The sequence below is a fragment of the Nipponia nippon genome, unplaced genomic scaffold, assembly GCF_047370975.1.
Source record: "Nipponia nippon isolate SJK-2023a ecotype South Korea unplaced genomic scaffold, ASM4737097v1 scaffold_9, whole genome shotgun sequence".
In the NCBI taxonomy this organism is placed as follows: Eukaryota; Metazoa; Chordata; class Aves; order Pelecaniformes; family Threskiornithidae; genus Nipponia; species Nipponia nippon.
This window is the reverse complement of record NW_028262413.1, coordinates 39,464,974-39,489,395: the sequence shown is the minus strand read 5'-3', so window position 1 is coordinate 39,489,395 and position 24,422 is coordinate 39,464,974. Positions and strand designations below refer to the sequence as shown.

General features: G+C 39.7%; 2 protein-coding genes across 4 annotated transcripts in view; one reads left to right on the top strand and one right to left on the bottom strand.

Annotated features, from left to right (window-relative positions):
• Positions 1 to 16,639, top strand: part of IL16 (interleukin 16) — a 43,840-nt gene extending 27,201 nt beyond the window's left edge. The window contains exons 9-22 of one of the 2 annotated variants that reach the window (XM_087744863.1): positions 1,347 to 1,461; positions 1,678 to 1,751; positions 1,845 to 2,058; positions 3,080 to 3,197; positions 4,393 to 4,525; positions 5,393 to 5,480; positions 6,233 to 6,708; positions 9,171 to 9,312; positions 10,492 to 11,587; positions 12,101 to 12,284; positions 13,821 to 13,922; positions 14,636 to 14,888; positions 15,792 to 15,917; positions 16,175 to 16,639. In XM_087744863.1, the coding sequence (XP_087600989.1) occupies positions 1,347 to 1,461; positions 1,678 to 1,751; positions 1,845 to 2,058; positions 3,080 to 3,197; positions 4,393 to 4,525; positions 5,393 to 5,480; positions 6,233 to 6,708; positions 9,171 to 9,312; positions 10,492 to 11,587; positions 12,101 to 12,284; positions 13,821 to 13,922; positions 14,636 to 14,888; positions 15,792 to 15,917; positions 16,175 to 16,368 (3,315 nt within the window). In that variant the 3' untranslated portion in view covers positions 16,369 to 16,639. The remainder of the gene's footprint in view (positions 1 to 1,346; positions 1,462 to 1,677; positions 1,752 to 1,844; positions 2,059 to 3,079; positions 3,198 to 4,392; positions 4,526 to 5,392; positions 5,481 to 6,232; positions 6,709 to 9,170; positions 9,313 to 10,491; positions 11,588 to 12,100; positions 12,285 to 13,820; positions 13,923 to 14,635; positions 14,889 to 15,791; positions 15,918 to 16,174) is intronic. The other variant, XM_009470097.2, reaches the window with a different exon arrangement.
• A 2,484-nt stretch (positions 16,640 to 19,123) lies between these two features.
• STARD5 (StAR related lipid transfer domain containing 5) lies at positions 19,124 to 24,258 on the bottom strand. 2 transcript variants are annotated; one of them, XM_087743940.1, is made up of 7 exons: positions 24,123 to 24,258; positions 23,997 to 24,046; positions 23,749 to 23,881; positions 22,326 to 22,443; positions 21,216 to 21,309; positions 20,454 to 20,632; positions 19,124 to 20,254 (listed from the first exon to the last, which is right to left on the bottom strand). In XM_087743940.1, the coding sequence occupies exons 1-6, from the start codon at positions 24,210 to 24,212 to the stop codon at positions 20,485 to 20,487; spliced, it is 633 nt and encodes a 210-aa protein (XP_087600066.1). In that variant the 5' UTR covers positions 24,213 to 24,258; the 3' UTR covers positions 19,124 to 20,254; positions 20,454 to 20,484. The 2 variants fall into 2 exon arrangements, with proteins under 2 accessions (XP_087600066.1, XP_087600065.1); XM_087743939.1 differs by having other exon boundaries at positions 19,124 to 20,632.
• Positions 24,259 to 24,422: the final 164 nt, after the last annotated feature.

The following is a 24,422-nucleotide window of genomic DNA, read 5'->3' as shown; positions in this document are numbered from 1 at the left end:
CTTCATTTCACAAATGCAAGCTGCAAAGTGCAGGGAAGTTACTTCAGGTATTAAGGTTGCTAATTCTGGGTTGCCAATTCATATCCAGGCTTTGCCAGGAGTGAATAGTTATCATCACTTGCTTCTTAACCTTCTGAAGTATCTCTTTGCTGAAACACAGTCTTCAGGTTCTAATAACATATCCACATCAAGCTAGCAACACCAACACTGACATTCACTGCTACCCTTTTTGGCATCTGGAGGTAGGCTTGAAGTCATAGACTCTGTGTCATCTGTAAGTTGCACTAGCATAGCAACCTTAGAGCTTCCTTAGCGTCAGAGTTGAGCCATAAAGACAGTTCTGTTGAAAAGAAAAACAAGAGCTACAAGGAACGCACAGGACCTCAATAAAAAGCAAGAAACATTTGTAAAAACCACAATAAAATCTGAAGAAAGACAGAAGATAGTTGTATCTACAAAAGTAATGTCACTGAAGACGCTTAAAAAGAGAATACAGAAGTTATGAACTTAAACGCATAGCTTTTGAACTTGTTGAATAAGGTTCTAAATTTGTTCATTAATAATATTTTAATTTAAAATATTTAATATTTTATTTATAACTATTTAAGCTGTGAGATGACTCTCAGAAATCATTCCATCCAGTATCATCATCGTCATTTACAAAATAATCATTTGTTACCTATATTTTGGGAGCCTATGAGGATGTTATCAGCACAGTACTTTCATTTTTCATTTGAGGGACGTTAAATAGCTTCAGAGGTGTGAATTAGTCTTGTAACATCCTTCTAAGGGTAGCAGGTAGTGTTTGACTTTTATATAAGGAGAGGAAGGGCAAAGAATAAGTAGATAAGAAGTATCTACCTACAAAGGTCTATTGGTGTTGCTTAAACTTACAACATGCATTAACTCTGTCTGGTAGAGGGTAAGAGAGAAATATCTCCATAAGATCTCCATCTATGTGTCTGAAATTAGCAGTAATATCAAGATCTTATATGGTGTTTTTTATCAATCTCATTTATGGGGAGGAAATTAAGGAGAACAGACAAATTAATCTCTCAAGACTGCTTGTTGGTTCAAGGGCAAAAAAAAAAAAGAATTTAGATACCTTCCTGTGTGTTTACAATAGTGGATTAATTGATTGCAACAAACAAAAAGTAAATTATGAGGGTATTCCGCTGAAATTCTCATTTGCTTTTACTACTGGCATTTGGTTGACTATTTTTTCATGGATTATACTACTTCGTTGACTAGTACTGCCCATGTAGGTAACACAGAAGAAACTGCAAATCAACTATTATAAGAACTGAATATGGGCTCTCTCACACTATTTTTGTTCCATAAATTAGGGTTTGGGCTTCAGTATTGTTGGAGGGAAAGACAGCATTTATGGACCAATAGGCATCTATGTCAAAACCATCTTTCCTGGTGGAGCTGCTGCTGCTGATGGAAGGCTACAAGAAGGTGGGAAATCCCTCTTCTCTCCCTTGCCCACTCCAGATTCCCAAAGAATGATACCCAAAGGCAGACTAAAGTGAAGCTGAAACGAGCCATAAGTGACTTTTACCCTGCATCCATTATTGAATTTGCAAGACTCTTTTTGAGTATGTGTATGTACCATGTAACTTATTGCACAATACAGTCATAGTAACATAGTACAATTTTTCTCTTTACAAACAGGTGATGAAATCCTGGAACTGAATGGAGAATCCATGCATGGATTAACACATCATGATGCTTTACAAAAATTCAAGGTTACGTACTCTCCTTCCAGAACAATTTCTGTCTTTACACACAACGTGCATGTGAACTCAACCCATTCATTCATTCTTTTCTCTTTCTAGCAGGCCAAAAAGGGTCTTCTGACACTTACAGTCAGGACAAGCTTCAGCACGCCTCATTCTGCTTCCAGCTGTCTGTCACCCCACCTGTGTCAGTCACTGAGCTCTAGTACGTGCATAACCAAAGAAAACAGCTCTTTCAGTTCAGAAAGTGCAGCATTCTCATTAAATGCCATGAAGCCCAATGACAGGGTCATAATGGAAGTTACCCTAAACAAAGGTAAGTGCTAAAATTAACTGAGCACTGGCAAACAAGGCACTGATTAACAAAACACTGTTCTTTTGCTCTCTGAATGTCTTTCCTCACTAACCTGATTCTTTTCCTGAACTAAGTTTTTTTTAATACACTAAATTAGATCTTGGTGCCTGCCAGTGCTAACAACTATCTATCAACAGCAGAATTTTGAACACCATCTGTCCTCAAGAGCCAATCATTCATTTTTTTGCACTCAAGCATTAGAGTCACATTGATATACTTCATGTGAAAAAGTAAACCTCTTGGCAACAACTACCAATTATTAAGCAGACTATGCAACTCTTACCCATAATTTGCAAGCAGTTCATTTCATTCTTGAAAAGGCTTAAAAGCATATAAAATACATATCTATATCTTCTTGTAGTTCTTTCACCTCCTCTCCAACTGTCATCATCTTCTATTTATAAACAAACACTGGCAGAATGAAATAAACTTTTAAATATGGGAACATCAAAGCAACAAACAAAGCAACATCTCTCTGAGGTAACAGTATGACTTGTCAAACACACAGTATGGGATCTGACATCAGAGTGATTGTCCAGAGCAAAGAGGGTAAATTCACGAAAATCTTAAACTGAAAGGGGATTGAGATGATATAGCAAACAATAACCACACATGCTTAATTTTTTTTTTTCTATTCTGTCTCCTTGCAAAGTCATTTGAATTCTTCTGTAATGACAGATATTTTGCAAAATAAACCTGCATTGCATTGTGTCTGTGACACATTGGTAATGAATTGCAAAACAGATCTTGGAATCCCACAAGCAACATTGGTATGCACTCACTTTAATCATGAGAGTAAAAAAAAATAGAAAACAAAAAAAGAAAAAAGCAGTAGAAGCAGCAGCTAATATTGAACACAAGACTTCATTTCTGGTTTGTATAGAAAAAAATAATTAAACTGAAGACAGTTTTAAAAAAAGTCTCTCCAATGGTTTGGTTTGACTGCTTCTTATGTCTTTTTTATTATTATTAATTCTTTCAGAGCCAGGTGTTGGCCTTGGAATCGGGCTATGTAGCATTCCTTACTTCCAGTGTATTTCAGGGATTTTTATTCACACCCTCTCACCAGGCTCAGTGGCACATATGGATGGGAGACTCAGGTAGGATGAGAAAGAGTGTCTGTCTTATGCCACATTTTTTCATTGCTCTGTTTTATGGGTTTATTTTTGACCTGTTTGGGGAGGAAGTCTAGTGCTTTCTGGGAGTTTTGGGTTTAAAGCATATGTGCTATCTTGAGGGTTTGAGCATGCATATTTAGGATATGCAGGATTTCCAGATATATAGCAACCCGGTGAAATTATTGTCTCTCATCCAGGCTGGGCTAGCTTTGGAGATCTTAGAGAAGCATAGAGCATGCTTCCTGAAGGAGATTTCCAAATGAGAAAGTATCTGGGAAACCCCAAACATATAGCATATTCTGGCTTGTTTCAGCACTAGTTTTTCCTTACACAAGCTCCTCAAATTCTATCCCTTCTTGCCCAATAGAAATACAGATTTGCTGAAATGAGCTCTAGTGGGAATGTAGAAATTCACTTTGTAAGATTTATGACCAATTAGTAGTGTTGAACATATTTAGAATTGAACAGAACACAGCACTTTTACTGAAGGCTTTTTGATTTAACTTTAGGTGCTCTGTAACCTTCCTCTCTATATGCCTAAGACTTTAGCTGAAAGAACTGTGGTCTCACACTATTTGAAAGTTTGTATGATATGAATCAGTGCCTTCAGTCAGCCTCTTAATGTATATGGGTATTTGCAGCAGAGCAGAGAAGGGCAGTCTCAGTTTCCATGTGGGCCAAATTTGATTTCATCTAGAAAGATTCAGTCTAGCAGTCAGCAGAATAACAACAGTTTGTTAATAGAAAAATTCTAGTGACAAGTTATTCGTATGTAGCAGAAACAGAACATCCTTTCTGACCTTAAATTACACTAGCAGACCATAAAGTTGTGAGAAGTGAAGTGCTAGCTTGAAAGGGAGGAAGGAAGATGTAGGTGGAAGAGCAGCTGAGTTGCATACAGCAGAAAGATCACAAAGTGTGCATAGCTGAATGTGAAGAAAGTTCAAAGGTTGCATGCAACAAGGCAGTTAGATCAAAAAAAACTTGGCGTCCAACTCATTCCTATTCTATTTTCTGTAACAGGAACAGAGAGACATCATGATTTAATCTGTGATCAAATTAGAGGTCAACCACATGAATTTGCATTTTGTATGCTTTCACATGGATGAGACAAGGTTGGGAGAAAAAGAAAATCTGTTTTGTTTACATCCTTTCTCTTTTTTTAATATCTTTGTAGGTGTGGAGATGAAATTATTGAAATTAACGAAGCTTCAGTACAAAATACAACTCTTAATGAAGTTTATGCTGTGCTAAGCCATTGCGATCCTGGTGCAGTGCAGATTATTATTAGCAGACACCCTGCACCACAGGTAGCACACTCTGTATTATTTCTGATTTTCAATAAAGCACATATTGAGAAATAAGGGTAAGTGAGGGAGCAGGTGCTAGCCTAAAACAGATGCAAAAGTGTTGATAACAAAGATGCTGATCTCTTTACAAGCATCGCTGCACACAAACAAACCTGAGATATGCACTATCTTAAATATAATCATGTAAGACTTAAAGATCACTGGAGGCAGTTTTGCATGAGTTTCTGTGCTGTGAATAAGGAAACTACAGAAATAACATCTAAGGAATAAACCAAAATATATTTCTTATTTGAGAAAGGATTCCCAATAATAAGAAAATAATTTGAAAGCGGGAATATTCCCCCCAAAAAGAAAGAAATGTTTATATACCCATCTTTCAGTAATTAAAATTTAGGTCTTGCCCAGCCAATATTTATAATTAAATTAATAATAAAATACTTTATTCTTGCAAGATTTTTCTAAAAAATGTTTCCTAACACCAAATACCATATAAATGATTAGCTAATTTAAATTGTTGCATAAATTATCATAAAAACATAGTATTACATTATGTTATACTAGTAAATCCAGAACTCCACTTCTAGTGAAATATGCAAAAGAACATTTACCTTTGAAAGATCCCATTTTATCTAAAAAAACAATATAAGCAGCACATCCATAGATATACTTCAGCTATACTGGAATATATACAAATATAATGGTGTGCACTTACTTAGCTTTAAAATTAACTGATATGTGATATAAGTAGGTCTATTCATTTCTGCCAGAGGACTTGCAGGACTTAGAATCCTTTGTGAAAGGAATAAATGTTTAAATGTTACTTACCCCACAGCAATCTCGAGAGTATAATGGCATGATATCTCCTAGGTGTCTGAGCAACAGCTAAAAGAAGCTGTTGCACAAGCTGTGGAAAACAACAGATTTGGAAAGGAGAGACACCAATGGAGTACTGAAGGTAAGGGAATAAGTGCATTCAGTGAGACATGGTAATTTTGACTTAAAAGATATATAGGATGATTACATGCTGTATTAGAATCCTTGGTAGCAGTCAAGTAACCCAGAGCAGAAAGTAAGAGAGGGAAACCTCACAGGATAGTGCTCCTAACATGCCTCCTAAGACATGTTACTAGAGTGATGAGAAAAGACCACATCTGTCTGATCACCAGCAAAAACTTTTGTGCAAACTTCCTCTCGTTCTTTCTCATCCTTTCCAATTCATAACCTCTGCTTAAAGCTTTTCAAACAACTGTCAGTAGGTGACTGAACTTGTGATAGCAAGGAACTACAAAATGCAGGTGATGTCCTGGGGACAAACACCTTGTTAGTCCCCTTGTGAGGAAAGGCATATGCAATCATGCTTAGAGCTATTTGCCCAGTTCAGCTGTGACATCCTCCCACAGTAACATATTGCAATGATACTCCTTTTAGTGTCCTCATTTCTTCTAAAGGACCAAAGGTAACAGAATCATCACCCGTAAACTATACTGCTGATACATATATATATATATATATATAGGGAAAATGTAATGTTATTTTGCTATCCAAGAACATAACTGTTGACTCTTCAATCTACAAGACTTTAATGCATAAATCATACCTTTGCATCAACTGATGATGGTATTCAGCTGCAAATTTAATCAGCTGAATCTTAGAAGTGAGCACTTTGCATGTATCTGAATAGACATTTTGAACATGTTCCTGATACAGGTGTTAAAAAACTAGAAACGAGCTGGCATGGAAGACACCCATGTGAAAAACATATCGAAAGGAATGCTGCTCATTGCAACCGCAGGACACAGAAGCTAATGACCCGCTCCAGCAGTGACAGCAGCTACAATCCTAGGTCCTCCTGTAGTAATGGTGCTGCATACCAACTGACTGACTTGAAAGCAAGAGTACATAGCATTGATGTACCAATTACCAGACAGCCTGGCCTGCTGTACTCATTGTCTGGTAATAATTCAGAGAGAAATTCTCCTCCTACTTGTAGTGAGGGAGGTCGACCCTTGCAAAACACTAAGAAATCATCAGAGATCCTCGTTAGAAAACCTAAATCATCAAAGCCCAAACCTCCACCAAGGAAATATTTTAAGCAGGACTGTACATGTAATGACCAGTGTAACACAGACAGAAAAGAAAAGCTTGTATCGGAAGTAGCTGTATCACCTTCTGGAAGCATTCAGGTAAAGCAAATTTTGTAAAATTTTTCTTGTGTTTGCATATTTGTGAGGCAGGGGAAGGAGGAAGGCAAAATTACTTTGTATGATGGCAGGAGGAAAGGCAGGGAAGAAAGAGAAAGTGTGCATAAATATGTGAGGACTGGGGGAAGCGGATGAGGCTCTTCTGTTTTGAAACTAACGTATGTATCTTAGTGAAGCCAGTTTAGGTCCAAATGTGATGTTCAAACTAAGGTCAGAAGGCAGAGAAGTGCCTAAAGGAAATTTTCTTCCATATCAAGGAATCTGAGTTAAAATCCCAGTGCGAGGAGCAGCAGCAAGAATGAACTCGAGTCCCTCACTGTCATTCCTCGTGAACATGTGCCACTGGTGGTATTGGACACCCTCTGGGTCCAGTGCGACTGGAACAGCGATGTGCTCTGGGCTGGGACTGGAGGAGTTTGCACAGCCTCTGATGTCAGCTTGGTATGGTTGATTCTAACCTCGACACTTACAGAGTCAAATCATTTATGAAATAGAGAAGTTGTGAAACAATTTCTTTGTTTCAGTAGTAGATTTCTATTGGAAGAAAGCGCTAACATTATGTACAGCAGGTAGTCTTGGGCTCATATACATTTCTTGAGACCAGGAGGTACTAAATAAACTCATTTAAATTGCGAAGCACATACATATTTGTTGATGAGCTACAGTATTTGAAAGCTGTATATTTGTACGTTACTAAATTTCAGTTCCCTCTCTTACCTAAGATAGAACAGAAAGATAGTGTTTCACATTTGCATAAGTGTGAGGGATTGTGAGATCTGCATGTTGAAACAAAGTTGTGGTTTAAAAATGAAACCTCTTTCCTCTGGGTTTAGTAATATGCCAGCAGAAATGAGCAGATCTCAATGCAATGCAAACAAAACCCCTCACAGTTCTCAAGCTGCAGAGAGAAAAATAAAATGGTACAGCTCAGACTGAACTCCATGTATAATGTTAATATCTAAGAAAGTTTCCAATTCAGCACCTCATGTAAGGTCACTCTTCTAACATCCCCTAGGAAGAGAGCAGTAGAACAACAGCTACTAGCAAATCACCTTTCAGAAGTAAACTTCAGGGGAATAAGTACTTGTTGAACTTATCACTGTATGCAACTTATTATTCTTCAGTACTCAGTTTTTCTAAAGGATAACGAGAAAAAAATAAATCTTAAGATCAATAAAGTTATGAAAAGTCAAGCTCTGTTAATGAAGATAACTTCTTCTAGTAAGACAGTCTGTTTATCTCCGGGCAATAGCTCCTTTAAGTCCCCAGGAGAGAGGGTTTCTTGTCAGAATGTATTTCAGATCATTAAGAGGAGGCTTTATTACTGCTTTTTCTTTTTTAACCTTTATTCCCCAAACATTTTGCATGAGTCAGTTTGAGGCCTGCATACCACAGCTTTATGTGGGGGTTCTGCAGACAGAAAAGGTTGCTTTTTCATAACCAAGAATGCTTAATTGATATTTTCAACTTTGCTTTAAACTGCATCAATTCAAAGGTAGGTACATCTGCCATCAGTAATGAATAAGATCAAACTGTCTGTTTGTAGTGCTTCCAAACTGGCTACTTCACTTACTGAATGTCTGATGTCCACATCTAACAGCAACAGAACACAAGTGCAACTTTCAAGAAGAACCCTCGTAAGCAGGGGATGGAGAAAGGTTTCCCTAGAATAAGAAAGTTGCATAACAAACACCACCCCATTACAGAAAAGCTAAGAAATTTTTTAATTACAGGTTTTTTTTCAGGAGAATCTCATTTGTTTCTAGACCTTCACTCTCTGTCCTGTTTGGGTTTGGTTCCTATTAGTAAGCCTGGAGCTTAACTACATAGCAGAGAGCACTTCCAGTGTCACAGCAGAGCAGATGGTAACTTGGTATCATTGGTTACAAAGGAATTAAGTAATTCCTGAGCACGTATTAATGATGTTGAGAGTGGCATTTACTGCAACCTCAAACTAGTCCTCTCACTCTACGTTTCCGGTCAAAAACAAGAAAGGGAGAGCTCTGAAACTGCAGTAACAATTTAGCTTGTCTAGCTTGTGCTTAAAGGCAAAAAGCTTCAACAGAAGAGAGTTTAATATTAAGTCAGAGGAAATTTGCTTCAGTGGTTTGCAAAAGTCTACTGAATGACTGATTTTACAAAAATTGAAAATTATAGTAGGCAGTCTTTTAGTTTATTACTAAATTTTTGAGATGTTAATTGCATTTTTTCACAATCTGTTTACAAGTGTAACCATAAAATATCATGCCAGCACTCTTGAAATATAGAATAAATTAAGTCCTATGAGGATTACATCCCAAGCAGGAGTGAAAGCTTGATTTCTATTCAATATCTTTTTTCAAATTAAAAACAAATGAAAATAGGTTGGGGTTTTTTTTCAGATTCATGTATAGTGTGGTCTGCATAATTACATTCTGACACATTTCTATTTCCTGTTTGTTCAGCAGGAAGCCGGAGAACCAATGCTAGACAGACATCAAACTGATGTAACCCACAGTGTCTTTACCACTTCTCCTACAGCATACGCTACTGAACACATAACTGCTGTTCCAGCAGGCAGAGATCAAGAAAGAAAAGCAAGCTTAGGTATGTTTCATTCCATGAACTTTTTTTTTGCAGCTGAACCTAGTATTTAGTTTGCATTCCAAAATGAGTATCAAGCTAACTTCACCTTTCTCTTTAAATGTAGACTTCAACCCATATCTGTAAATTTTGGGGTGAACAGATGAAATTTCAAATTATTGATTAATCTTTGAAAAAAAGGGGAAACTATATCAAAAGAAGCATAACAGATGATTTATTGTAAAAAAGTGTTAACGGGCAGGTACACTCTTGTATTTCTTCAGACAAAACTGCTTATTTATATTGAAAATTTGATATTAAAGGTTAGTTTTAGCATTTCTAAAGGACATTTTTATGGATAGTTTCAAGGCTCAAGTGCTGCAATGGTACAAACCACTGAGAGTAAGTTAGTATCTTGTTGTGCTAGTTAGAACTAAGGAAACTTAGTGTTAAGGGAACTGGACAATCTCAAGGGGTCTCTTACAACCTAAACCATTATGTAATTCTGTAACTTCTGGCCCAGATCATTAAAAAAATAATGGTGCCTTAAAAAAATAAATATTTACACTGAAGCAGATAACAGTAACTGTGCAACTTCACAAACAAAAGTTCGCTGCCATTCAGCTCTACCATGTCTAACATTAAAATGCTTAATCAGTCTGTGATGTAAAAAATATTCCTACATTAGAATTGAGTTTCTGCTTACTAGAAAAATACAATTGGAAATGTCTGCGTAAATTTAAGGAAGCATAAACATTAATCAAAGATCTTCATGGGAGATACTTTTTAGAGTGGGATATACTTATAAAGGTAGGAAAAAAATGATTTTTTTGGAGGAATTTACTGTAACACCAGCTTTTTCACTAGGCTGCAATTTTAGTCTTCTGTTTCAACTGTTGTAGCCTATATCATGACTGCAGCACCCCAGAATTTCAGGTTACCGTTAGAAGTTGCAGGCCCTTTAGAAAAGGGATCTTGTATACAAGCACGGAAGAGCCTCGTTTTTCAGTTAATTTCAGTGTCAGAAATCAGAACTTGTAAATCAAGAGTTATGAATTTTAAAAAAGTTTAAACTTTTTAGAAACTTAAAAAAAAATACCTATTGGAGGCTTGAATGAAATTCAAATTTAATGAATTAACAGCAATGCATAGATAAGGGATGGAGAAGGAGGCTTGTTTATAATCAATGTTTCTCTAACACAGGGAATCCACTTTCATCAGTACAAAGGCCTATACTTAAAAGACAAGCACGAGTAGATTATAGTCTTGATACAACAACAGAAGACCCTTGGGTTAAAATTTCTGACTGCATAAAAAGCTTATTTAATCCCACCATGAGTGAAGACAACGTCCACTTAGATTTGCAACATGGCATCAACACTAACAAAGAGAATCAAAATCGAAGCAGCTCAGAGACAGTTCTGAAGAAATCAGAATCAGAAATAGTCGGTTCAAAAGTGCTAAAAACAGATGAAAATGACAGTGTGAAGAAGGGTCCTCCTGTTGCACCTAAGCCAGCCTGGTTTCGCCAAAGTCTGAAAGGATTGAGGAAAGCAAATTCAGATCTAAAAACACAGGCAGATCAAAGTCCTCCTGACCTTGAGGGTATTTCCAGCAAAGAACTGCAATCCAGCTTATCCCGTGCCTCTCCTAGGGGATCATCAATAAAACAAAGAATAAGCTCATTTGAATCCTTGAGTGCTCCGCAGTCACCTGAAAAAATACACCGAAGGTTTAGCCTGAAACCATCAGTCCAGAAAGAAGACTCTCCCACTGTAACGGGGTCAGAAGCGGCTCCAGCTCATTTAAATCAAGCCTTTCTTCAACATTGTGAAACTAGCCAACAACAGTCAAAGTCACCTGTGGTCACGGGTACAAAGAGCCTAGATAGATCTTCCTCTCCCAGGGAGGTCCTTGCAGCTAGCTCAGAGAAAAGCAACACTGCCAACACTGAAAATTCCTCGGGTCTCTTAACTACAGAAGCCATTGTAACTTCCCATCTTGTATCAGTAGCAAAGGCACAAAGCCTAAGATCACGAAGCTTCCCACTTACTGCTACCCAGTCTTGTGAGATGATGAAGACATGTGATGAAAAGCATAGCAAAATCTATTCCATCAGTAGCCAGGTGTCATCTGCTTTAATGAAATCTTTGCTTTGCCTTCCTCAGTCTCCAGCCTCTTCTGGAAATAGTGCATGGGAAACTCTGGACACATTGTCTCAGTCCTCTGTGGAGGAGGATGGGACTTCTTTCTCATCTGCAAGTGAGAATCATCACCTGGACACTGGGTTTTCACTAAAGTAAGATATCACTTTTAAAAATCAGATTTGCAGATCAGCACTGGTGAGCATCTGTGCTGATCCCCTGACAGACTAACATTCTAAGGTAGCAGCAGACAATAGTAAAGAACACAGGCTAGGTTGATAGTTTTTTACAGCACAAAGGTTGAATGACTCACATGACTGTTACACTTGTTTTTAATTTGTAGTATATAAGCACATATATATTTCAAACTTCCTCCTACTTAAGGAGGAATATTTCTAGCACCTCCACGATAAAGGAGATTTAAGTCTGTTTTTTGCCTGGGGCCAAGAGATTATTCCTGTTCTTTTCTGTGATGGATCCTACTTCTGTTAGGCTAACATGATTAATTTATATTTGTATGTATTCATAATACTTATTATAGGAGCTACCACCCCAATTAAATGCTAAGATCAAAAGATGACTGCTCCAAAATTGTGCGTGCTATGCTTTTGTGGGTATGTTCTTTCATAACTCAATGTTTCTTTTTTACTCTGGTCACTATGGGACAGCCTCTCCGAGTTGAGAGAATATACTGTGAGCCTCGCAGACAATGAGAAAGAGGAAGAGAAACAGGAACACGGCTCACCTCAAGCATCTGGTGTATCAGGGCAGTCTGTCATCTCTCTGCTTTCCCCTGAAGAGTTAGAAAAGCTTATAGAGGAAGTCAAATCGCTAGACGAAGCAACCTTAAAGGTAAATCTGCTCTTTCTTTTTGTGCATGATTTTCAGAAAGCTGTGGAGTAGACGCACCTGGTTAATCTTTGCAGCTTGATATTATAAAAAATAAAACAAACATCTCAATATGTACCAGTAGTAATGTTTGGCTCTTTTCATCAAAAATCTTGAAGTCTTCAAAGATACCTAAGCAAGAGCAATACCCATTTAACTAATGGGGCAACAGTTATTCAGCAGGTAAGGTCAGTGTATACAGAAGCAGGGACTGATATTTTGGAGGCCTTTCTTTTTATTTGGGTTGCCAGGCTGAGATACCCAATGCCCCTTTTTTGGGATACTGAACAACCTTTAGCATTACTGGATTCATCTAGAATTGCAATAAAGCTCAGAGTAAGTCAAAATCAACATTGAATTTGTGCATTCCAGGACTGCTTACACTCAAAGAAAAAAGCAGATAACATCCAGAGCTCTGCATTGAAAACAGTTCAGCTTCAGCTGGCAGCTACATACTTGCTGTGTTAAGACAGTCCAAACTGTGCAAAAGCAGCGTAACTGCATTAACGCACTGATGAGCCTAAGCTAATACAGTTTTTGCCTCTTAGCTAACTGCAGTGGCATGTCTCCTATCAGAACAGTAGGTAGACATATTCTCATGTCAGAGACAAACTCTTACTGACTACATCAAACTTTGCTACTACGTTGCAATCAAAAAGCAGTTTGACAAGCAGAATTTATGAAAGCCAAGTTTTGTATCAATTTGTGTTTCTTGCCAACATCCCACCTTGATATTTTTGGTCTGATTAGCTGTAAATGCTGCTGCAATGCTGCCCTCAATGGGACATTAGCCTCTCTCATATCAAGTCATCTGTTTTCATGGAATTTTCAGGACAATCCCAGAGTAGCACGTACCTTCTGCCTGGTTGCAGCTGGCCAGTGGATTCAATTGTGGAAGGAAACAAGACACAATATCAAAAGATGCAACTACAATTGCTCACATACTGAACATGACCGTGAAATTGTGATCAAGCCATGTTTCCTTAGGAAACTAGGTTGTTACCCTATACAAACTCATCTTTGGGATAACACAGTCAGAGACAGCTTACTCTACTTGTTACTAGAACGTTGTTAAAAAATAAAAATAAAAGAGTGAGAAGCAATTTTTTTAAGCTGTGATACTTATATCCACGTGAGTTGTATGCCAAATTCTTTTTCCCCTTTTTCAATGAAAAGGTCCTCTAACGTGATTCAGCAATATTTTCTTTTTCTACAGTACATATCTATGCTCTTTAATATAATTCAATTTATGGTCCAGATCCAACTGATAACCCATTTACCAAATCAGAACAATTTTAGACACAGAATAGCATTTTATAAAGTAGGCAATTGATTGGTAAATTTGATCAAAACCAAATACTAAACATGTGTCAGTATTATGCTTATGCAACTAAGTCTCATTATAAAATGCACAATGGACAAAAAGAAAACATGCTCATTTTCCAATCGTCTTGACATATCTATTGGGAAGTTCTTGACATTATTTCTTTCTCTGCCTAGGAATTTGATGATATTCATGTTACAATTTTGCATAAAGAAGAAGATACCGGGCTTGGATTCAGCCTGGCAGGGGGCATTGATCTAGAAAACAAAGTGATAACAGTAAGTAGCATCTTTCTTAAAAAATACTCCAAAACCAACTACTCTATCTAAAAATACATAACTTACTGTTTTTCTACTACAGAGCTTGGCTTTTGGCATAATCAAAGTAGGCAGCTATACTGATAGGGTCAGAAGAATCATGGTCTTAATGGGTGAAAACAGGATCCTTCTGCACAGAGCTGCCCTCTCCAGGTGATTGGCAGTGGTGTCCTGTTTCCTTGGGCACCATACTCCCCACCAGCTCCAAAAGCCAAGGCAGCACAACATGAAGCCTTCAGCAGGAAGTAACTGACACCTTATTCATGTGCTTATAGAAGACCATGCAGGGTGGTCAGGAGTTGTGAAGTGAGCACGTAGACACGTAAGAGGTCTGGAAGCTAGAGACTAGCTTCACGCCTTCTTCCTCCCACTAGCAGAGCAGCGACAGGGTCACGAAGTAGAACATGCAAGGTACGTACCATGGGCAGCAAGGCTTTGGCCATCTGATACCAGGGCTAAACAGACTGCCTAGCTGCTTGAGGAGAGCTGTGCCCAGGAGAACTTCTCTGTACAAATTTATTCAGCCCTCAGTCCTGAAACATGCTAGAAGCAGCTTGTTCCTGGCAAAGAATAGAAAAATGCACATGGTAAAAGTATTAACTGAATGATCTAGTGATTTGTCCTTTTTTCCCTCTTTCCTTGTGTGCGTGTGTGGTGACTGGGCTCTTCAACAGGTTCACAAAGTGTTTCCCAATGGACTAGCATCTCAGGAAGGAACCATTCAAAAAGGAGATGAAGTACTATCCATTAATGGAAAGTCTCTTAAAGGTGCGACTCACAATGACGCCTCAGCAATAATGCGACAGGCTCGACAACCCAGACAAGCTGTTGTTGTCACTAGAAAAGCTAAAGATGGAGAAAAAAATCTCAACATTTCAATTAACTCTAGTACATCTTCGGTAGCAAGTGATGCCTCACGAGAGTCTGGTGAGTAAGTTCAGTGGCATTGCCTTGCAGCCCCCACCTGCTCAGTGTTTACTCATCACCTGAAATCCTGGGTGTTCATAAAGTGGCTCAGCATTGGCTGTATAAATCTGAGAACCGTGATTAAAGACAGCAGGGTTAATAAAACATTCCTGAAACAGACATTTGGAATAACTTTGTTGGAAAGGGGAAGAATTAATGGATTTCTAAAAAAAAGGAACCCTCTGAAAAAAAACAAGTGTGATCCTCTGTATGAATTTCTGCAGACATACAAAGATTATTACTGTAGTAACACATCTAATTGAAGGTATAATGACAACTCAGCGAACAGACATTCTTTATTCTAATATTATTAGATTCTAGTTTACAAGACTTTTTCTCTGTGAAAGAGACTTTAGGTTTGAACAAATAATATGCTATTGTTTGATATAGCAGGTGGCTACATCTGAAACATAGCAAGGTCAGGTTTTTGCAGGACCTTTCACATTCTTAAGATATTTTTGTGGGGTTTTTCTAAAGCATAATCTGGAGATCTGTAGCTTTATTTACATACTGCAAATAAACATTAGCAACTTTGTAGTTGATAAGAATTTCATAACTAACATCAAGTCAAATATGTTTACCTTAAATTTTGTTCATTGAACAGATTCTTCTAATTCTAGTAAATGTCACAGCTTTCATTTTTATATTTCTATTCTGCCATGAATTCAAACACAATTTTCTCTCCCCAGCTTCCCAGAGGGCCTTACAATGACAAAAAGAGGAATTAAAAGTTATAGTTTTCTCTTTCATTTGGCAGTCTATGGTGCCTTTGCAAACAAAACAGAAGTTCATTTTTTTTGCAACAGATGTTTTAGGTTTTCAGATTATGTGCTGCCCATCTGCTAATTTTCCATTTGTTTCCAGCAACTGAAGATACAATCTGCACTGTAACTCTAGAAAAAACACCTGCCGGTTTAGGATTCAGCCTGGAAGGAGGGAAGGGCTCTGTTCATGGAGATAAACCCATCGTCATCAACAGGATATTTAAAGGTAAACACACTTAAACGCGTACACAGCAGGTTTTTAGCTGATACAAACTTGTGCAGTTCATAACTGACTGCTGATTTATACCCATGAAAATGGTATTTTTTTGTAAATGCAGCATTATCCTGTGCAGTGCCAGCAATTTGTTGCCTGCTGAGACCAGGTGGTTTACCCCAAACATGCTGGTGATCCTTAATAAGTGAAAGATACATTAAAGACTCCTCCACACAAAGAATTAAAGGAAATTCATTTTCTCTCTCCAGGGACTGCATTGGAACAAAGCAGCCCTGTTCAGCCTGGTGATGAGCTATTACAAGTGCACACAACTGCCATGCAAGGACTCACTCGTTTTGAAGCATGGAATGCAATCAAGGCATTACCTGATGGGCCCATCACAGCTATCATCAAGAGGAAGAATCCAAGCTCTGTTACCACCAAGTCATCTGAAACTCTGTAAGAGAAGGAATTAGACTACTGCCAATATTACAAACAAAAAAGGATTTTATTACTTGCAGCCATTTGGCTAGCACAGCAAGATACTCAGAAAGCGCATATGAAAAGTACACATGATCTTACTGCCAGTTACAGAGCAAGCTGTCGGGGATAAAATAAGATGTGCACAAAATGTGTATGATTCTTATTTCAACATTCAGAAACAGATGTTAAAAAGTGTAGAATTATAAAATAATGACTTTATTAATAATATACTGGTTGTAATAAAATATGTGACAGCTATAGTACTCTCCTATTTTAAGCTATTAACTTAACAAATATCGGAAGCACATTGAGTTAAGTTTTCAGCCCTACTCTACAAGTCTTCCTCCCTACCTTACCTTCCCAGGAGGAAGAAATGTGCCTACAAGTCTACAACTAAACACTGCAGCAAAGGAAAAGCCTTAGAGAATGTGTAAAGGGCAGAGAAAGGGGGATGCAACTTTGTGTGTCAAAACAACAATGTGCCCTGGAATACTCCAGCTTTTCTATTCAAACCCCAGAACAGCCACAACAGTTAAAATCTGTCTAGGGTAACTTTCTACTAGCAGTTGACAGAGCCATCTCAATTCCAGCAGGCAAACACGGGGCAGGGGGAAAAAAAGCAGTGTCTCATGGTATTGCAAGGGTGAGGCAGGAAGCTGAGGGTAATATAGCAGAGGTTTTTCTAACCTTCCTCTGGCCAGAGGTCTCGGAGGACTATAGCAGGAGAGTAACAAGGCCATTTAGAACCGTCTCTTACCTTCTAACCACACATATTTTTTGAAATGTCTTTGTGTTAATTTTGTAAGGGAAAGTACCAGAGAGAGTATTTGGGAACTAGAAGTTCTGAATCCAAATGTTTATTCTGGAAACACTAAATAACTTGGAGATAAATCTATGCTCCAAATGCTGCTATCGGCATTTTGGCAGCGCTCTCTAAGCACTGTGTGGAATTCTACCAGCAGCAGCACGTGTATCTACAGCAAGATCGTCTCATGCACCCATTTGGTCTTCCCTGACCTACTGCACTAAAGGGAGAGAAGCAACATCAGGTTGGAAGTAGTGACTTGCCAGTTGAAAGCCAGATGGCTGCACTGGTTATTGTCCTTGGCTGTTCACCTTCCCATAGTCGGGAATTTGCTGTGCCCTACTTCGGTTACTAATTTCACCAAACCGTAAACCACAGGAGTTCAGAAGCTATTTTCTGTGCACTTAATGTCACAGGAACAGCAATTGAGAGAAAGGGAAGTAGGGTAGAGAGCAGAAGGTATTAATTGAATCCAGGCATATAACTTGCTTTGGCCTTTCCTCATGAGTCAACTCTCTGTTAATCTTTGAAAGAACATTCTTGACAAGCCACCTGCCCCCACACTTCCAAACCCTTCCCAATTGAGTTGTCTTTTCCAAAAACCAACCAACCAATCCTCAAAACAAAATTTCTACAAATTGGGTAGCAACCAGGAGAAAAATGTGAGAGTGAATCTTTTTGTAGATTTTTTTAACTGGTACCTACCTGAAACTCTCTATTTCATTTTTTAAGTAGGATTTCTTGTATTTAACTTAAGCTGCATTATTGGCTTAGGCTTAACAAAGTCTATGTAAATGCCTGGTGCATATAAAAGATTCTAAGATTTTTCAACCACTTGCCCATGCCACCAATAAGAGGAAAAACATGAATGATTTCTGTACAGAAAAGCAGGCGTGAACACTTTAGCACTGTTAAAGCTATTTCCTGTAAAAGACAGATCACACTTCCTGGTCAGCTTCATAACTTTAACAACAGAGACGGGACGAGCTACAGACATGGCACAGAATGCCTTAATTACTTCCATGCCATCTGGTGGAGGTGTCCTGACCTGAAACAGCTATTGATTTTCATCAATTTAAGAACTGACACAGAACCACAAAGACAGGCTCGATCTCATTTTTTTCCAGAGGTGCTCTTCTCATTTCACTCCCAAAGTTTTTCAGTTTTTGCATGCCTCTGCATTTCGTGGCATCTGCCAAGATCAAAAGAAGTCAAAACATGCTGTGTGACAGGCAGCACGTCTCACTGGGGAGTCCTTCAAGATCTTACAAGTTGATGTTTGCCAAGACATTTCCATCTCCAATTTGTCAGGGCAGAATGCTGAATGGTAAGGGCTCTTAATTCCTTCTGGATAGAACGTGTTGAGCACTCAGAAAAGGGATCCTTAAGTTATTCCAAGGAAGAGCCTCACCTAGCACCTTTATTGCTCAGAGCAATTAAAAAAAAAAAAAAAAGCTAATAAAAAGCCCCATTATCTGCAAAAGGTTTAACTTGCAGGAATAACAAGTGGTGACCTGAGCTCTGCTCCTTGCTAATTAAACGAATCCTAATCCTGCAAAGACTTGCCGAGATATTGAACTTCACGCCTAACAACTTTAGTACGTTTAAGTAAGTACGTATGAGTTTCTGTAATATCACAGCTCAAATGTCTCCTCAGTGAATTTGTTACTCCTCTTAAGTACAGAAAGCATCAATCTAAATCAGAAGTAAGGACCAACCAAGGGCAAAGAAGTTGGGAGGGTGAGTGCTCTCACCAAAACACCTTTATCCCCACTTAGTGAGGAGTGCAAATGGGAGGGAAGCTTTTCCCTGCCTTGTTGCCTTGAATTCAGCGAGATGCTGGAGGTCCAAGTGGCTCCTATGTTTCCTTGATGGCAAAGCAGGTGCATGAGGAATCATTTTAAAGGATGATCCAGGAAAACCAGGAAGATGTAGCAGAGAAGTATTTATTTCATCATACTCATACAAGGTTTTACATCTTTGTACACAAAGGAGACTAGATTAAAAAAATGATTCCTTGAAAAATCTATTCCATAGCGTGAGATTTACAGCGGGAAACTGTGTGTGCCAGTCCATGCCCTATATGAAATATAAAACAAATACAGGGACAGAAAGCAGAGCATATTCACCTTGTTAAATAATTGAGTTACAGCATTAAAATCACAACCTGCATTTAAATTCCTAATTCAGCAATTAGTTTTCCTTTTGTAAGTATATGTAATCCATAGTAATGTCTGACATTCCTGCAGTAACCAGCACCATAAATATTTTCTAAAGCTGGACGCATCACTGCACACAAGACCAGAAGCTGATTGCCCAAGATAGTGTTGTGAGGCAAACCGGTCTTAGAGAAAAAGCAATGTCCTTATGCCCTGTCAAGTCAAGACTAAGCTACAGAAAAGATTATTTACCCGTTAAAACCTCTCACCACAAGAGACCGAAAAACATTCAAGTGCAATTAAAAATAGTTATTTCAAGTGCAGATTAAAAAATAGCAAGTAAAGTGCTTAAACCTTTTTATTTATTGCCACTATGTCAGTGCAATTTGTTTCATGACATTGTGGAAATCGCTGGTTTTGGTACAGAGGGGAGGAAGGAAGAGTGTCTATTTGCCAACCCACAGATCTATGAATTGATTTACACTACTAGACCTTGATTTAGCAAAAAAGAACTTAAGGCATCTTTGCCATTAGTACTGAAGTCTGCTGGAACAAACAAGTGGGATCCTCCACACAATCTAATTTGTTCTGGCTTTTAGCATTTGCTGGCTTGGACCCACTGGAGCATCCTAGCAGCTCTACGAGTGCTAGCAACAAAAGAGCTCCCTCTTCTTTTGGGGAAGGAACACTGTTCCACAGGAGTCTACTGGGAGCTTCAGAGACAAAACAGGGCTGGCCTGCACCTGGCTAATGCTGTAGTGCTAAGTGGATTTTAGCAATGCTTCTCCTCACAGACACTGATGAAGTGTGGCCAAGAACAGATCTAGTACGTGCATCTTCTCTCCGCAGACAGCCACCGGTGCTGCCTCCAGGATTCTTCCAGCCTCTGATGTGATATTTGCCTTATTATGAAAATGAAGCATATTGTATTAGAAAAGAATGCATCGCTTTGAATAGAGACAGGTAGAAAATGCAGTTTTAAAAATTTACTGTACTCAGTTCATTGTTCCCCTTTCACCTTTCCTAAGCAAATTTGCTGTTAGAAAAGTCCTGTAGGCCAACTTCCTATTTCTGCCCTCAAGCTGCCAGGTTTTTTCCTACCCTCAGCTGGTGATGTCAGCAATTGGGCTTGTCACGCTTTTAATGCCTTAACAGCTTTTGTCAGGTTGCTGTAAAATCCAGCTATGCTAGCTGGAAAGAAGGAATCCACCACCGTCTGGGGAAGATAGCCACCAAGATCAGTCTGAAAGAAACTGAGGAGTTGAGTCCTGTCTGGCTCCCTGCAAAGACAATGCAAGTGATTTTATAGCCAGCAGTTTAAAAGCATTAAAAACTTTACAATGACTTTAATATGTATTGTCTGACGATAAATATTTCTAAGTACTTTTTTTTTTTTTTTAAACAACAGACATTAATTCCAAATTTCTATGAATGTGGCTATCCCCACAAGTAAAATTACAGTTAAACTAGGCCCTAATTAGGTACATGACTCTGTTTATGAATTATGGCAATGTAATAAAAACCAGATGCTCATTTACCAAAAATTAAGGCCATACTTGTATGTTCTGCTGAATCTCTGCTTAAGAGGTCAGCGAGAATCCTACCATGATAATAGTTCCTGCAACATTAAAGACTCCCCTCTAGGAGATGAAGAGAGACTAATTCATTGGGGGAAAAAAGAAAAAAAAAAAAAAGAGAGAACAAAACAGGCACTCAGTCACAATGATTACCAGTCAAAGGAAGACAGAAACATGTTATTGCCAAGAGGCTACAGATCACATGTGGCCAAATACACAGAAACACACCACACAATGGATAAGAAGGCCTTTAGAATACATAATGTTCAAATAGATCGCTTCTTACCCTGGAAGAGGTATACAGAAACAGCCACAGGGATAATTAAAACCTCTCACAAAATCTGGTTGAGGAGGACACAGCGGGTGTTCCACATTGGTGGCTGTAAGAAAAGGCGTTCAAGAAAAATGTCATTTTCACGGGAGATGGGCAAGTGTCCTTGGTACTCAAAGCACCAGCTGAGAGGCAAACTCAGCTGAGAGAGAATATATTTGAGAAGAATGGCAGTATAACCTTTGCTGTGCCACACAAGCAGTCAGAAAAGATCATTAAAAGGAACCACTCTGGCCATAGAACGGGAAAATCAAAGAAGTCCTGAATTTAGAAGCAATTGTTACTGATCTCTGAACCAAGCATCGAAACACTTTGTGGAAGTTTCATTGAACTGATGTTGTGTGAGGGCATTGCTTTTCTTGAGAGGTCATTCAAGTTACTTCCAACAAATCCATACCGCAGAGGTATATGCCACTTGACTGCTGAGAAGCTGCACTCTAGCAAGTACATAAATTCCTGGCAAGGCATTCCTGAACAGGATGGGAAAATGGGACAGCTGAACAGTGGGGCAATAAAAGCACCGACTTGTAACAGTTAAACAACAGGATGAAAGCGAAAAAACAAAGAGACATCCTTCCACGCAGTGGCAGCCCCTTAAAAATCAGCACTATTTGGTTTCATAAGAACAATTATTTACACATACAGGAGTGGTACATTTATTCAATAGCTTCACCAAAATCTAGAGGCATTGCAAAAAACTTTAAAACGGGATTTAGCTTAAATGGGACTCCTTTTAGAAAGTTCCGTAAATTCTTAAAAAAATCAAACCCAAAAACACACACACAAAAAACCCCAGAACGTAATAGTAAATGAAATACTTATTCAATCTCAAAAGCATAGCAAGGGAAGAAACCACAGGCCAACATCATTATCTGAATGTTAACATGACTTACATACTCTGAAGACAACGATGTAAAGAGACTACTAATATTTTATCTGTTGATCAAGATCAGGTAGACAACTACTAAACAGCATATGACTTATTTTTTATTTTATACTCATTTCCGGTAGCTGCTGGTTGTCTCCTAACATCATGTGAACACGTTAAGAACACAAGCATCTTACCAGCAGACAGCATCGTCCCATCTTCATATTGCTTCGTTAGTACCACATCCACAAATTCTCTTGGTGAAATAACCCTCATGAAAGCTGAAGGGGTTGTGGTTCTGCACACAGAGACAGTCTGGAAATCATAAAACAGAGTCATGTCAGTTGATGCTTTCAAAAGTACAGCAGAAAAATCCCTGTACTTTCTGGTACTCTTTCAGTTACACTTTCTAAACTGTATCAAGGAGTTCTATTACACCCTTTGTTGAACAAAATGCAAATCAGCACAGTCAAAAGGCACTACGGTGTGTTGATGAAGAACAGTTTAATGGAGAAACACAGAGTGATAATGCATTGCTTCCAGGTTGTTTAAGGACAGATACCACAAGGGATGCTGAAAAGCAAATCTGGCACATCTGTGCTCGTAGGACAGTTAAAATGCTTCTGCTTTCCAGGAAGATAACAAAAATAACTTCTTTGTATCGTACCACATGGCGTACAACTTGATAACTAGATTTGCTACACTACAGAAACCGTAACACTACCATCCCCTTCTGTGGAGGCTCTGTGGTGACAGGCTCCCCAAAACAGGTTTCTACCACACTGGCAAGTGTGATAAAGTCTATGAATTTCAAGCGGCAGGTTGCAGCATTTCTAAAGTTTAAGTTTATAATTAATACTAAATGCCTGTAAGGTTCCCCCAAGAAAAATAATCTTCCCAGGACTTCCACGAACAGCCTGGGACTGGTTGTGTTTGCACCCTGGCTGCCTCCAAGCACCCATATCCACTTCAGATTTAGGGATCTGAATCCCTTTTTGTCTGTAATGCTCCAGGTACAGCATCTCTATTTTAGTGATAGAGACACTGCGGCAAAGCGCGGGGTCCCAAGGTCAGTCAGCCAGTTAAAGGCAGAGCGCGACACACGCAGTGCGGAGCATCGCCTGCTGCCACGGTGAAAGACAGGGCCTGAATTAACGGCTGGTGACATGAACGCTTCACTGTGTAGCTAGGTCTATGCATTCTCTAAACCCCCTCTTCCCTCAGAAATAGTTAAAAACAATCATGCTTAGCTTGATTTGTCGCATTAACACAGTGCAGGAATCTTTAATGTTATACATTCGCATATTTTAAGTATGCAGTATTTAGCCAAAAATGTATTAGTAATTCCTTTCAGAAAGATAAGCCATTGTTTATGAGAATACATGCACTTTACAGGAAAGAAAAAGCGGGGGGGGGGGGGGAAGAGATTCCTAATCCCAGTATTGTCAGACTGATCCAGACAGAGAGGCTGTACAACTCCTTGAGACCTTTTTACCTCCCTGCACATAACACAGGCTGTCCCACTACTGCGGCACCACCACAAGAAGGTCTGTGCTGAGCCCAATGCTTCCGACCACCACGCTGTGTTCATCGCACCAGAACAGTTTTTAAGGAACTTACATCGCTGACGGCTTCGACGACCTCGAAGTCCTTCACGTTTTGATCCCACTTGGTCCTGGGCCCGCCGGCCACCGGCTTTATGCACTCCCAGACATCCCGGGTGCTGGCGGGCACGATCCCCTCTCCCCGGTACCTGCGGCGGGACGAAACGAAACCGAAACCGGCTGCTCTACCCTGCCCGGCCCCAAAGGCCCCGCGGCGGCGATCCCGCCGCCCGGCCCCCCGGGACGCGAAGGCGGCGTACTCACACGTTGCCCGCAAACTCGGCGGACGGTCTCCAAGAAACCGAAACCTCGCTCTGCGGGGAGGGGAAGCTTTCAGCCGCCGCGCCGGGCCGGCCACCCGCCCCTCCTCAGCCGCCCGCCCCCGCTCACCGTGCGCCGGCAGCCCCGCCAGCCGCCGGGGTCCCGCCGGTAGAGCCCCATCTTCTCGGCCGCCGCCTCGGCGAGCCCCACGTAGTCCATGGCCGGGCAGGGCGGAGCCGCCGCTGGGCCCTCGCCTATGAGGGCGTCGCGCCGCACCGCCCCCGTGGGCCGATGGCGGCGCCGCCCCCTCACCTGAGGGGCCGCGGCTTTCCGCCGGCCCGGCCCGGCCGCCAGCGCGGAGGCGACCCGCCTCGCCTCGCCTCCCCTCGCCGCCGGGAGAGCTGCGGCGGGGCTGAGGTCGGCCGTCCA

Coding starts and splice junctions, on each gene's coding strand:
- STARD5 (XM_087743939.1), bottom strand. CDS start 24,212: ATGGACTACGTGGGGCTCGCCGAGGCGGCGGCCGAGAAGATGGGGCTC. Junction 23,882..23,996: donor GCCGAGTTTGCGGGCAACGT/GTGAGTACGCCG, acceptor GTCCCGCCGCAG/GTACCGGGGAGAGGGGATCG. Junction 20,633..21,215: donor TTCTGTATACCTCTTCCAGG/GTAAGAAGCGAT, acceptor TTGTCTTTGCAG/GGAGCCAGACAGGACTCAAC.